Here is a 14,081-nt window from a genome sequence, read left to right as displayed (position 1 = left end):
TTAACCCTGAACGACGATAAGGAGCAGCAGCCAAGCAGAGCCCCTGCTGTCATGATGGTTGGCTGATGAGGAAACCCTGCTTCTGTTGGAGGCATTTCCTGTAATTTAAACTGACATACACTTATCGCGCCCTACGCTGAGCGACAAGCTAACCACAAACTGAGTGTGTGTGATCTCCACCCACACACATGTGCACCGTGTACACATGTTTGCATCTGACAAATGAGCTTCTCTGGAAGTGCTGACGCCACCAGATGGATGTGAGCAGAGACAGGCTGAAGAAATGGGCAGCAGCAACACGGTCAAGGACAGTAAATGTTGGGCAACAACCTGCTGCGTCTCAGCCGGTCAGACTCATGGTGACCGAGTTGTTCTGTGAATGCGAATCCATCCTGTCTTTCCTTTACTGTCACAGTTTTGTGACTGTGACAGAGGAGAACTTGAATTTACAGCACAGGTGTCTACATTTTACTTCTTATAAATCCAACGATCAGCGTCGAGGAAAAGCGTCCGTCTTTGTGACGCCCTGATGCTGGATGTAACTAAGAAGCTCAGTCAGCGTTTTCTCCTCCACCACAGCGACAGCACTCCTGTCCGCTGGTGCTACTCACCTGTCGTTGTTGGCTCTCTGCAGAGCTCCACCTCTCAGGGAACACAGACAGCAGTCCTACAGGAAGAAACACACGACAACATGTTAGCTACTGACTCTGGTACACGACTAATTCATCTCATCACATCTAAATGTGGATGTTTGGATAAATAATGGTCTGCTGCATATTATTTATAGCTCCAAATGGGGATAAATATGTCTCTGCTACTGGATATATGACATCAATCATCTCTACACCTTAATCCTCACTCGGGTGGTGGGGGGCGGAGTCTATCCCAGCTGACTCAGGGTGAAGGCAGGTTCACCTGGACAGGTAACCAGTCTATCACAGGGCTACACTTAGAGACAGACAACCAAGCACACTCACATTCACACCTACGGACAATTTACAATCACCAATTAACCTCAGCATGTTTCTGGACTGTGTGGGAGGAAGCCAGAGAGAACCCGGAAACCCACGCAGCACGGGGAGAACATGGAGACTCCACGCAGAAAGATCCCGGGTGTCCTCACCGGGACCCCAACCGGCGATCTTCGAGCTGTGAGGCCACGGTGCTAACCACTGAGAGACCTTACAGCCGGATATACGACATATGAAGCTTCATCTGTTGCTGATCCTCTGTTTCTCAAAAACCCACTGTGCGTCTGTCAGCTACGCTTCACCGTCTTACAGCACGCTCACGTACAACAGACCAAATCAGAGCCTCACCAATAAACAAGCAGCAGCAGCAGGTTCAGTCAGATGGACACCGACCAGCTTTCCCTCTCTATCAGAAACGTTTTTTAAGTCCACCTCTCCTCTGAAGCGTTGGCTTGAACAGCATTTAAACATCCGTGTGTTGTTTGTGGGCAAGGAAGCGCTCCAAAGACGACGCCTGGACTCATCAAATACAAGATTACTGATCAGAATCAGGAGGAAATAACAACCTGACGGGGACATCCTGACCGCTGCTCAAGTTCTGAGCTACACTAACAACATGATGAACAGCCAGAAAACCTCTGAACAAATCTGTGGGAACAGGACATCCAACAGATCCACAAAATAAACCATTAAACATATTAACATACTGTCATAAGGAGAACTGTTGGATATCCCAGAATCTAAACTGAAATGAAACTAGAGAAGTGAAAAATCAAAGTCCTTTAAGGTGTTTGAATGAAGCACAGAGTGGAGCATTGCCCACTGGTGGCCAAAGAGCTGAATTCAAACGACATTCCCAGCATGTTTAACAAACATCTATTGTTCTGAGCACAGAGGAATGCTGAAAGCAAAGGAAATTTGAAGATAAATTTGACAAACAAAGGTGGGAAAAACAAATTCCCCGAACCAAAACACTCAGAGGAAGGGAACACTCTCACTGTCTGTGCACAGAGGAAGTGCTGGAACACAGTTTGTTTTGGTCAGCTGCAGCTCCAGTACCTGTCTGTGGTGCTGATGTGGAACATTACACTTTATATTGTGCTTTTGGGTACTCCTACATGTTTGTTCTCTGTTCGTAAAACAGTGAACATGGAGCTGCAGAAGCACTAATATGTCATCATGACACAATAATGCTGCAGCGGTTGGAGCACCAGCAGCTGCAGTCGACTTCAATCAAGAAAGAAAAACTTCAGTGTGCCCACGGGGCATAGTAAAAGTTTATCTTGTGATCTTTCACATGGGATAATATGACTCAACGCTTGTATGCTGCAGGTAGAAGCCTACTATTGGCTGCGCTCTTCGTGCAGCTTCCTCCTCCCCTTCCACTGCCGACTTGCTGCTGTTTTTGTATGCACCAAACTGCCACTCACACCGGTTTCCTCCCTGCATTCAGATGTTCCTACAAAGTTCTCCCAACACTGTTTTAAATACAATTGTGTTTGGTTAAAGATAGAACTTCTGGAGATACTGCAGCTGGCTGCCACTAGCATGGCGCTACTCTATGAGACGCGATTATAATCGTATTTAAAAAAACATACAGACAAGTCAGAGCATTTCCCCTTTAGCGGAATGATAATGAAACGCAGCACAGATTGGTTTGATGACGCGAGACAACCACAAGAGTAACCATCCTGCACACTGGTACCACTGGTCTTTACATCTGAGGAAATGAGCTGTGTGGTTTTAATGTTGAACCGTCACTGGTACAATATGGCTTTCTTTCTAGGTTTTTCTGGACCATCTGCTTTTTGCGATCAAGTGCATTTGTGCTCTGAACAAGCAGCAGATATTACACATGTAAGGTCAGTGCATTCAGTAAAGTCAGGAAAATGTATTATTTTATAGATACCAAAACAGATGTCACCCGAGAGAGAAGGAAGCAGGACGAACGTAAACAAAGGAGGAGGAAGAGAGTCAGGATCCATGCTAGGCTAAAGGCTAACCCCTCCAGACCAGCAGGATCCATGCTAGGCTAAAGGCTAACCCCTCCAGACCAGCAGGATCCATGGTAGGCTAAAGGCTAACCCCTCCAGACCAGCAGGACCGTCCTCCTGCTCTCCAATGTTCGCTCCCTCCACAACAAGCTGGACGTTTGCTGGGATAAACCCTCACAGAGTGGAGGGACTGCTGTGTGTCTGCTTTAACAGAAACATGGCTCTATGACAGCATCCCAGACGGGCAGACAGCTGGAGGGGATGCAGACAGACAGACAGACAGCTATGAACTTCTCCAGCAGGACCCTGAACATTGTCAGGGACTCCTCACACCCTCTCCATGAACCGTCTGAACTGCTGCCATCAGACAAACGTTTCAGGAGCGTTAAAGGAAGAACCTCCAGACTGATCAGCAGCTTCATGCCACCAGCTGTCAGAATGCTGAACTGCTGATCCAGATTTGCAAACACTTCTTTATTTAATTGGCTTTAGTTACTGGAAGAAACGCTCTCTCATCTTGCCTGTACTGCTGTTGTTTGTACAGGCAGGATGACGATGAGCTTGATTTGATTTTAATATGTCTTATTGTTCTAGGTTGTCCTAACCTTTCCACTGTGCTGAACTGTTGATCTCTGTAAAGATCTTCTGACAGCAGCACCCTCATCACTTACCAGAACCAAACGTTGCATGACATGAGGCAGTGTAGTACAAAGACACAACCACTCTGCTTCTCTGTTCCTGGTCATTACTACAAGGAGCAATTTAAATAATTTTTCCTTGAATGATCTGCTGTGAGATGTCCTAGCCCAATTAACTAACCTCTGTGATAGCATCAGCCTCACAACGGGCACACAGCCAGTCGTCCAGGTCCGCCTCGTCCCCAGACACGCCGTAACAACCTGAACAGGACCAGAAAAGAACACATTCAGCCGTCAGACTGCAGCTCAGAGCTTGGTTATTTGTTTTGTCTGGCTGGCTGCTATCAGAGGTGTTCTGGGATTTATCTTTTAGCTTAAGCAACTAAACAACAAGATTGTAAGTTACACCTACTGAAAACAGCATCATTAAAAACATGGGGGCAAACACAGGCCTGCTTTCAAGAGGAACCAGCGTAAATAAAACAGAAAATCCCTCCAAACTACCAGCTGTCAGCAGTACAGACAGGCCTCGAGTTATGACTGTGTTTGACGGTTTGCAACAGCAGATAACAGTTGAATGGTGGTTTCCTGAAGAATAGGAAAGGACCTGCACGTCAGAGATATTTCATTTACCCTCAAGTGTTCCAAGTATTACAGACAGATCTCTGCTCATCAGAGGAAGGGGCTTACTTGTATGCACACGGACGCAGCACTGGGCACAGCTGAGCAGCCGGCTGGTCCCGTCCTCTGCTACGTGAGGGTTGGACAGCTGTCCCTCCCCGCTGTCGCTCGTCTTGCTGGATTGGGTGTTGAAGCACATTTCGGGGATGAGCGGTTTGGACCACTGCTGCCCTCCAGGACGGTTCACCAGCGTCACAGTGGAACTACCGCTACTGGACTCCGACTTCAGGGGACAAAAAAGGAATTTGTTAAGATATTACTGAAGATATTAAATCAACAACAAAGAAGTCACAGAGATCGCTTCAAACAAGTGACCCTAACCGGTGTTAAGATCATTAAAACAATGCCACAGTAAACTAAACTCACCAAACATATAGTACGTTTGTTTCCTTTAAAAATAAATGCACTGTACGTACATTTAAATCTTGAATTATTAATAACTTGCTGTTGCCTTTAACTTCGTATAAAATCCACCAAGCAAAAATAAACACATTATGCAAACATTTGTCTTTTTATGACTGCTTCTAATGTCCACTGACTCCTGTGTTTAAGTTTGAATAGAAAAGTTTATCCACAAAACAATAATATAAAAGAACAGTAAAAAGACAAACAACAGACATCATTAAAGCAGAACATGTCCTGAGCCGCGACCTGATGGTAGGTGTGGAAGAGCAGGCAGATGGAGCAGTAGGGCGTCTGCTGGCCCATGCTTCTGTTGTAGTCCTTCTCTGCCTCGGGGTTGTACGGTCGACACTGCCACAGCTGAGTTAGCGGCTTTGCCCACTCCTCTTTCTCCTCTTGTTCAACCTCCACATCAACATACACATCTGTAAAAAGATGGCAGACGAGACGAAGGAGGGGTGTGAATGGAGGTGAAAAGCATAACAGTTAAGAAATAATAAGGTGACAGGATGAGAGAGACGTAAGAAATGTAAATCATGATCGGCCAGGGATCTCCAGCTAGAGTCCTCGTGAGCCGGTTTTAGACGTTACTGCAACACACCTGACTCACACTAATGGATCTACAGCAGCTTGTTCTGAGTCAGATGTGTTGCAGTAACGTCTACAACCTGCAGGACAGCAGCTCAGGAGGGCCGGAGCTGGAGATCCCTATGATGGGCTGATATAAATTATATCTTGGTAATAGCACAAAATGAGCAGCAACAGCTCTTAAAACAGGACCTATAATTATCACAGTAAACACAGTGCCTGGAAAACTTTACCACTACATACTACCACATTAGGCACATTTACTAAATAACTACCCACCATCGTCACTGTGCAGCTCCCTGATTAGAGGGTGGTGGCGAGGCAGCTTACAGAGCTGTGCTTGCTGCTGCTGCTGCTGCTGCTGCTGTTGTTGTTGTTGTTGTTGCTGTTGCTGCTTTGACACCAGCGCCTTGCAGTAGGACTGCTCTTCTGACACCTGCTGGAGCAAGAGGTGTATAACAACACACAACTTCAAAACAAGAACTGCCCTCTATGTGTTGTAATGAACACATGAACATCATTGGTCACAGATTCTCCCCACACTGAGGCCTGCTGGGAGCTCTGTACTGGTGTGCATACTTATGCAGATAAACATCACGTTCCTTCAAGAACCTGGTCACAGGAAACAAGTACTTACGTGATGATTGTGAGGAATCACCTTCACCTCATCTTGGACTGGTTTGCTGACAGGAATGGTGTCTTTCAGGAGGATAATGCCGTTATCCGCAAGGGGGCATTGGTTACTCTGTGGTTTAAACAGCATGAGGAACATTGAAAACTCATGGCAGGGTTTGGAAGAACGTCTCTATCAAGCGTATTCTGCCATCAGAGAGAGCGTCCAGCAGCTCAGAGGTGTTAGCGTGCAAACATCATGCAAGGAAAGTGCACCAGTACAGAGCAAAAAAAAAAGTTCTGGGTTTGTTTTCGTCCTACTTGCACAAGAGGGCTGTACAGTTGTAATGAAAACTCCTGAGTTTGTGAACACTGATCAAAGAGAAGCTCAGGGACTGTTAGGTTCTAGAAATAGACATTACAATAACTCCTAGGTCAGTTAGTGCTGTAACTTACTGAACTAAACTTCACCTGCTTGGTGCTCAGTTCTGTCTGAATCACATCCATTTACATGTCAAGAATAATCCCTGTTGGATATTAGTTCATCACCCACAGTTTACTCGTATCACCACTGCTACAATCAGCCAACAGCAGAGGCAGCTCGTTCTGTTTACATTCAAATATGACACGAGGGATTCATCTTCAAGTCAGAATAAAACCTACGGACTCTACGTCTTTGACATTTAATTTGTGGACATTAAAACAGCTGGCAGGTTATTTAGGGCGATTAGTTCCTCTGCACTACAACATGTGAGTATATTGAAAATAAATCTCTCCTCAAAATAATCTGATCTCATGCTGCAACTGGCTTTATTAAAGGAACCATCTCATCATAGTCATGATGCCATACTGGAGAATATCCTAAATATCTCGTAGTCAGAATGACTATGGTGCCTAAACACAAGTTAAGAAAGCCTTTTTTTAATAATATATATATTTTAGTTTAACTTGTTTTACTAGCATTTTGGTTACTATGCTTAACTTTACATATTAAAGTTAATAAATGCTGTTGGGAAAATGTTTAACTATGAACCAGAAGCATATGTTCTGGGTGTTATTTTGTTTGCTCTATACTTTTGTCTCTAGTCTCCTGTAAGGAGGATAATTAATCGTTTAATTTACCGTCCAATGTGGAGGTCTGCTACATGATGGACGGGTCGAATGTGCTGAATAAGACATAATCGTGTTAACGTTTTGACTCGTTTCATTACTCAGACTTAACTTATTCAGTGCTGCTGCTTTGTTTGTTTGGTTTTCTGTGAAGATGAATCTGCATGGTCTCTGATGAGCTGCCCTCTCAGTCTCCAGTCAAAGCTCACTCTTAGATTCTAAACCTGTTGAACTAACTTTCTGGAGAGGCTACACAGCAGGGATGCAGTTAAAAGCTGCTCTTGATAACTCACTGATGACTTGACAGAGATGACAACAGCTGCAACCAAACAACTTAAATCCACAGTGACATTTCATTTCTTACATCTTAGACGTGAGCAGGTAGAAAATTCAGTTTGAAAATAACAAACAGACCTTTCGCTTGTTGTTCTTGGGAGCCTCCATCGTTTCGTTGCTCACGTCTTGAGGCTGCATTTGGGTCTGAGGGGGAGCAGAAGTGACGGTCGGTTTGACTTCCATCTTCTCCACTTCTGCTTGACTTTCAATCGGCTTCGACACTTTGGGTTTGTTGTCCTCTTGGTCTTGCACCACAGGCTTCTGTGCTTCTGGTTCACTCTGTGCTACTTTGGTAACAACGACTTTAGATTCTGGCTGTGGCTCCAGTCTCTGGCAGCTCGGGGCCTGAGATGGAGCCTGAACCTGTGTATGTAATGGTGTGCAGGCTTTGTGCTGGAGATGACGGGGCTGGTGCTCTCTGGCGTAGCTGTGCACCTGGAGCTGTGTGTGAGGCTGCCGCTGGCTTTCCAGAGTGTAGCTGTGCACTTGAAGAGCATCCTTTGGACTCAGAGTCCTGTGGAAGAGCAGGCTGGCCACCCCCATTTTACGGGCAGGCTGAGCTGCGGCTTCTGTCCACGTTGGTGCCACTGAAACTGACAGATGTCCATTTCTGGGCTGAGACTGAGATGAGATTGCAGGCGCACGAGTCTTCGTGTAATGAGGAGGACGGCCTCCGTCACTGTTACCGTGGGTCAGGCCCCTGTGAAATGGATCCATTAACGTCAGCTTGGTTGGTGTGACGACCAACTTTGGTGGGCCTGCAGATTAAATCAGAGGGAGAAAACGCAGACTTTCATTCCACTGAAAACAAACATTATCAAAGTCTTAGGCGCCGTACAGGAAGTCAGGACAATGATAATACCTTTATTTCTCTTGCCGTCTGGTACAGTAGTTCGTGGAGGTATAAGACTGAGCCTGGGACGCTTTCCGTACTGCTCCATATCATCCTCATCTTCATCTTTGGGAACAACCTCTTCAGGCACCTCCAGACACACACGGTGTCTCTTGGTCTCGATCCTTTGTGTAGCGCTGAATGTAGAAAAGCATATGGGACAGAGGATTAGAAGGAGCTGAGATCAAAAGAACTTCCTCACATGTACTTCTAGTTTCTGATCAACAGGTTACTTATAGGTTAATTTTGATCACCGTAAACATCAGGTGTCTGAGGGACCGAGAGCATAGACTGTGACTAGATTCCCACGCTCCAATCTTCCATTTAACATGTCAGTATTTTAGGGAAACCAAATATACTGTCCTCTTGTTAGTTGCCATTTTCACTGGGTGATTTCTGTCTTGGTTTCTTGACAACATATAGATCATACATATACTGCAATGTAAATTTCTATGTGAAACAGACACAAAAAAATAACCCCTTTTCAAAAACTTAGGTAAATAAAGTAATAATTGATCAAGAAACTATTATATAACAGCACAAAATCCAAGTAGCTCTATCTGGGTCGTGTTTTTTTTCCATTTAGAGCAACTCGTTCTCGTAGTCAGTCACCTGACATCAGCGACGCTAAATGAAACGCCGCTCTCTGGTTGTGGTTAAACCACAAGTCCAGCTGTTGGTCGATGTCTTCCAGCAGCTACATGGTTGCAGCATGTGGTTTACCGTTTGCACTTTCTCACAGTGCAGGTTGTACATCAGCTGCAATGCTCGCATCGTCTATCTGAAGTTAAGCAAACCCAATCACGAACACCCGGTGATGGCAGAGCTATCAGATCACAGCTTAAAGTCTTGAACGGGTCCCTGAACTCAACCTCCAAAACAAACTGACCAACACTCATTTTTTCTGAGAAAGAACATCTGTAAAGTGTTGGAAATGAAAACTGAAAATGAAATTCTGCTTGTGATTGATTTTATCCATCATGTGTCCCTAAACACAACACTTCAGTAGCTTCTTGGCTGACTGAGCAAAACCAAAGTGCACTGATGCCAAACGAAGGCACAGCGAAGGCACACCGACAAGAGACACTGAGAGTGAAGGACCCACCTCTTCCGCTCTCCGTCCTCCCCACAGCACTCGATGGAGCTACTGTTGTTGCTGCTGGTGACGTCGTTAAAGGAGTCGCCCAGGAACTCCTTCGCCTCCGGGGTGGGCCGTGAGTGGTCGATGGGCACCACGTCCCGCCCTGCCAGCCACTGCTCATAGCGATCAGGCTGGAACTTCTTCACAAACACGTCCATGGAAATCTTCACCATGTCTTTACGGCATGAGCACTGACGAGGAAACACAGACAGACTGTGGCTTCAGGAATCATTGCTGCATGTTCACTTATAACATTCAGTCGACCACGTAAATGTTTTCGTTCTTCTTACTGAGACAAACACAGATAAGGCTACGATTTCCCATGCTGCCGGTCATTGTTCTCACCAGAACTGCCTGCTTGCCGTACTCGATCCATCTCTCCGTGGCAAAGTTGGTGGACTCTGCACAGTTGAAGCCGTGGTTGAAGCCAGCATGATAGGCGTAGGGGAAGGTTACCATGAACTGACCAGCCTCCTGAGTGATCTGAGGAAGAGGTAATAAAAAAATATATATTTTAATCATTGGTTCATAGATTTAACCTTTGATTCGGTATAAACAAGAGGTCCCGTGTTTGAAACACAAACCAACGAATGCTCTGTTACCTTCTCAAATGGAATGCCATATTTCTTCAGTATGGAGGGAGAGATGAGCGTCATCTTGTGTCTTAGAAACGCTTCACAGTTTTGAGCACTACCAGGAAAGAACCCTAGAAGAAGAGACAGGAAATGCTTTAACATATAGAACTACAAAGTGCTGCTTTCTGTAACGTTTAGGGTATTAGGTACGTAAGGAAAATACTCCACTGGTCTCCTACCTTTAGCCAGACGCTCCAGTCTTTTGCCATGCTCCGGAGGAACACAGTACCTGCAGGTAGCATGAGTGAGTATTTATCCATCTACTGTTCACAGCCTGACATAAGGCGCATATATAGACATTATAGATACAAACACTGCAGGGTATTTATGGGCATGACAAGTTTTTCTACGTGGTATTCCAACTTAATGGGCTAATGCTCAGGCTGTCAGATGAAGCTATACTTCCCAAAGTAGGGAACCATTTTTATTTTTTGGTCTCAATATACAACATTTCTATAAATCATAGTCTTGTGGGGCGACTCTTACTCATGTAAATCATTATAATGTGGCTTAGCAAACATTGGACCCACACAGACATCTAGGAACACATATTCATAACTGCTTTTGGGATTCAAGCAGGAGTTGGAAGTCATTATCAAAACATTTCTTAAATTTATGCACGACTGCATTAGAGTCTGTGATTATGCATCTATAATCAAGAACACGGAGCAGCGCGTGTCTTACCATGACTTTGGTTCTCCAAAGTGTAAGTAGTTGATACTGTAGAGGTCCATGTCCTCAGTGTGCCATGCAAAGGTGGTCTTCCACATGCCGAAATACAAGTAGGGTGTATTGACACCCTCAATAGTGATACCGCTGTCACGCTCCACGGTATCCAAAATGGTGTCCAGGTGGCAAATGTTCCACTCTTTGACATCCTGCCAGAGTACAGAAAATGATAAAAGATCACCTGATAAGCCTGGAGGCGCTCATAAAGGCCATTACGATCAGTGACGTTATGAGCTTCCCCTGTAAACCTGGCCGGCAGCTACACAGAGAACTACCAGAAACCCCGTCAGTACTAATATACATTCACCACCATCACAACATCCAAACAGCGCCAACTCACCGGGTCATATAAGGTTCCGTTGACATCTGCCCCGTATATGGGAGGGTTGAACGTCACATTCTTCCAGTACTTCCTCTCCAGCTCCTCAAAGTCATCGTAATGTGGACTACAGAACCTATAAAAGATATTAACAGCATTTAATGAGCACCAACATCATAAACTCCTTTACCATGCAGTTGCAGGCGTATATCTCTTCTCACTTGTCACTGTTGGCTATCTTGCGAAACTCTCTGACAGCCATGGACTTCTTCTGAATGTTGTACTGGGTGAAGAGACCCGACTGGCCTGTCACCACCTGCTGAATGGGCGCAGGTATCACCAAGTCGTCGATGTCGTCGTAGGAACTTCTGGGCTTCCACTCCTTTGGTGGGACGATCTTGGAGGAAGAGAACAGACAGTGAGTGATTCTGTTATTTTACCAGGACTTGTTTTTTTCTGACAGGCTGTTGTACACATGTTTGAAACATACAGAGTGAAAATATTTCAAGAACAGACAGCCTTGTGTTTGTGTAAATGATTTCATAGAATAAAAACAGATATATGACGATTATTAGCTTCACACTAGAGATATTTGTGCTGCTAACAAATATAATCACAAAAACATTAAAAAGAAAGTGAAAGTGAGTGAAACCAGACACCGTGCTGGTACTTACTTTTGCCAGACCAGCTTTATGTGCTCCCTGGGACTCTATATATGCAATGTAGCGGCTGAAATTCTTGAATTCCTCGGCAGTGGGGTAAAAAGTCATGATCCCCTTGGAACCATGGTTTTGGGAAACCACGTCAGACGCCATCCCACAACTTAAGGACTTCTCCTGCAGATCGGAAATGGGGAAACCGTGACATTACAATCTGGTATTTTGGTGTGTTATCGTTATGAATGAAGTATGTCATCGAATTTGTACCAAAAGGCAGACAGCCTTAACTGACTCTTGCATTTTGGCCTGCACCTCCATCCATCCATCATCTATACACCGCTTAATCCTCACTAGGGTCATGGGGGGCTGGAGTCTATCCCAGCTGACTCAGGGTGTGAAGGCAGGTTCACCTGGACAGGTAACCAGTCTATCACAGGGCTACACTTAGAGACAGACAACCAAGCACACTCACATTCACACCTACGGACAATTTACATTCACCAATTAACCTCAGCATGTTTCTGGACTGTGTGGAAATATACTGGACCAAAACATGTAGTATTTAATTAAATCTATCAATATTTGGTAACATAAGACAATAAGTACGTGTTGATCCAACACATGACATCACTACAACAGAACGGACCCCATAAAACAACTCAGCATGCACAATGTTGGAAATGATAACCGGCAGATCGAGTGGGGTCACAGACCAGACATAACAAGCCAGTAAGGAGTCACACATGGGGGACAGGATCCCATAATGGCAAATGTATACATCCAGAGCATCATGTGGTAGACTGACTGTCATACCAGGCAATAACAGCATGATACGATGGTCCAACTTAGACGACGAATGATGGAAAGTTGAAGCGTCTGGCTGCAACCCTAACTATCCTACCTCACTATCCAGCATGTCAACAGCCCATTCTTGTCTTTCTCTCGTCATCTGTGGCATTTGAATAAAGCTTAAAGTGGCTGTTGTATTCACTACTCAAAGGACAGTTTGTGTACTGATAATGCAATCAGATCACTAATTAACTCAGTGGTGGAGAACACATTTAAACATGTCAGAATTTAAGCTTTTTATCTGTAAATCAGATAAGAACACCATTTGCATGCTGCCTTTACAAGTTTATTCAGTGCATGTCTGAAAGTAGTCGTATCCTTGTTGCTATACATTATTCCCATTAACAAATTAGATGCCTCCTGTCTTGTGCTGTTAACAGCGCAGAACCTGGAGAGATCAGAAAGCATAACCCTGTTTAAATACATTTAGGTAAATGTCTCTGCTATGTGTTGAGCAGTGGTAAATCACACGTTTCCTCTCTGTGGGGTGGGATAGGCTAACATGGACGGCGCTGGGGAGAAGCTATTACCACCCCCGATTGGTTAAGCCCGCGTCTCTTTAACCGTCTCTTTAATTCGGCCCGACTGCTGAAGCCGGGCCAGCTAACATTAGCTCACTGCTAACTTGCTAAATAAGCAGGAGCTAATTCAGGTATGGGCACATAATGTAAAATTAGCATTAGCTTGTCTGATAGCATAGCACTGGTGTTCCAAGTCCCATTTAGCCCTGGCCACGTTCATGACAGTGCAAAGTAACGGACACTACCGAATGCAAACTTTGTGTCTCCACGGAAAAGCAGCTACCACAACACAGTTAGCGTTAACTAACCTGTCGTTTATTCACGTTAACACCGCGATGAGACGCGACTAATCTCTGGATTACATATCCCACCGCAGCTAGATCCCCGAGTGCTGTTAGCAAACTCAGCTGGAGCTAGCGTTAGCGTTCTCAACAAAAGAATGTACATTTCACAAAATAAAAATTACAGCTAGACAATCTCTAACGTGTCGTTTTGAACGGCAGTTTGAGCCGAGCTATACAAACTGCACAAACAGTGAAAGTACCAAGTCAATGGTGTCTACGTCAGGAAATAGACTGCACCCGACCGTCTACATTAGCCGGATAGCAGTTCCGGCTAGCTTAGCCACCAGATTAGCACCGTGAGTTCAGAAGTTAGCACTCTGCGGCGGAGCTACCTCGACATGCAAACACTTACCAGCTGCTCTCGGTTCACTCAGAAGTTGTTCCTTGTGTTGCAAATACCTCGCAGTCAATAGAAACGTCGGCTAGGGACATAACAGAAAACAGACAGCCTGCTAACTAAGCCCCCTGTGAGTAGATCACTATCCTCCATTACCTGATCTACGCATGCACACGCAGCTCGGATTTTGTTTACCACAACACGCATGGGACACGCTCAGCCAATCAGAGGGCGAGTCTGAAGGCCCGTTCTGTGATGGAGGAAAACCGCTTTTTGTAAATTTCACCTTCATTAACTGTATATCGTTGCACTTTGGATAAAGT

General features: G+C 45.0%; 1 protein-coding gene across 4 annotated transcripts in view; it reads right to left on the bottom strand.

Annotated features, from left to right (window-relative positions):
- The window catches only part of LOC103353045 (lysine-specific demethylase 4A-like), a 20,116-nt gene extending 6,222 nt beyond the window's left edge, over nt 1–13,894 (bottom strand). The window contains exons 1-17 of one of the 4 annotated variants that reach the window (XM_008275842.1): nt 13,774–13,894; nt 11,723–11,884; nt 11,270–11,445; nt 11,070–11,184; nt 10,685–10,878; nt 10,180–10,229; nt 9,968–10,071; nt 9,711–9,848; nt 9,330–9,556; nt 8,195–8,361; nt 7,411–8,090; nt 5,912–6,019; nt 5,554–5,713; nt 4,903–5,111; nt 4,294–4,507; nt 3,785–3,864; nt 612–667 (exon numbers count right to left, since the gene is read on the bottom strand). In XM_008275842.1, the coding sequence (XP_008274064.1) occupies nt 612–667; nt 3,785–3,864; nt 4,294–4,507; nt 4,903–5,111; nt 5,554–5,713; nt 5,912–6,019; nt 7,411–8,090; nt 8,195–8,361; nt 9,330–9,556; nt 9,711–9,848; nt 9,968–10,071; nt 10,180–10,229; nt 10,685–10,878; nt 11,070–11,184; nt 11,270–11,445; nt 11,723–11,863 (2,819 nt within the window). In that variant the 5' untranslated portion in view covers nt 11,864–11,884; nt 13,774–13,894. The remainder of the gene's footprint in view (nt 1–611; nt 668–3,784; nt 3,865–4,293; nt 4,508–4,902; nt 5,112–5,553; nt 5,714–5,911; nt 6,020–7,410; nt 8,091–8,194; nt 8,362–9,329; nt 9,557–9,710; nt 9,849–9,967; nt 10,072–10,179; nt 10,230–10,684; nt 10,879–11,069; nt 11,185–11,269; nt 11,446–11,722; nt 11,885–13,773) is intronic. The other 3 variants (XM_008275998.1, XM_008275912.1, XM_008276082.1) reach the window with 3 other exon arrangements.
- Between the last annotated feature and the right edge of the window lie 187 nt (nt 13,895–14,081).

Source organism: Stegastes partitus, unplaced genomic scaffold, assembly GCF_000690725.1.
Source record: "Stegastes partitus isolate 25-593 unplaced genomic scaffold, Stegastes_partitus-1.0.2 Scaffold0, whole genome shotgun sequence".
Lineage (NCBI taxonomy): Eukaryota > Metazoa > Chordata > Actinopteri > Pomacentridae > Stegastes > Stegastes partitus.
Note: the sequence above shows the minus strand (reverse complement) of the source record. Positions and strands in the feature narration are given on the sequence as shown.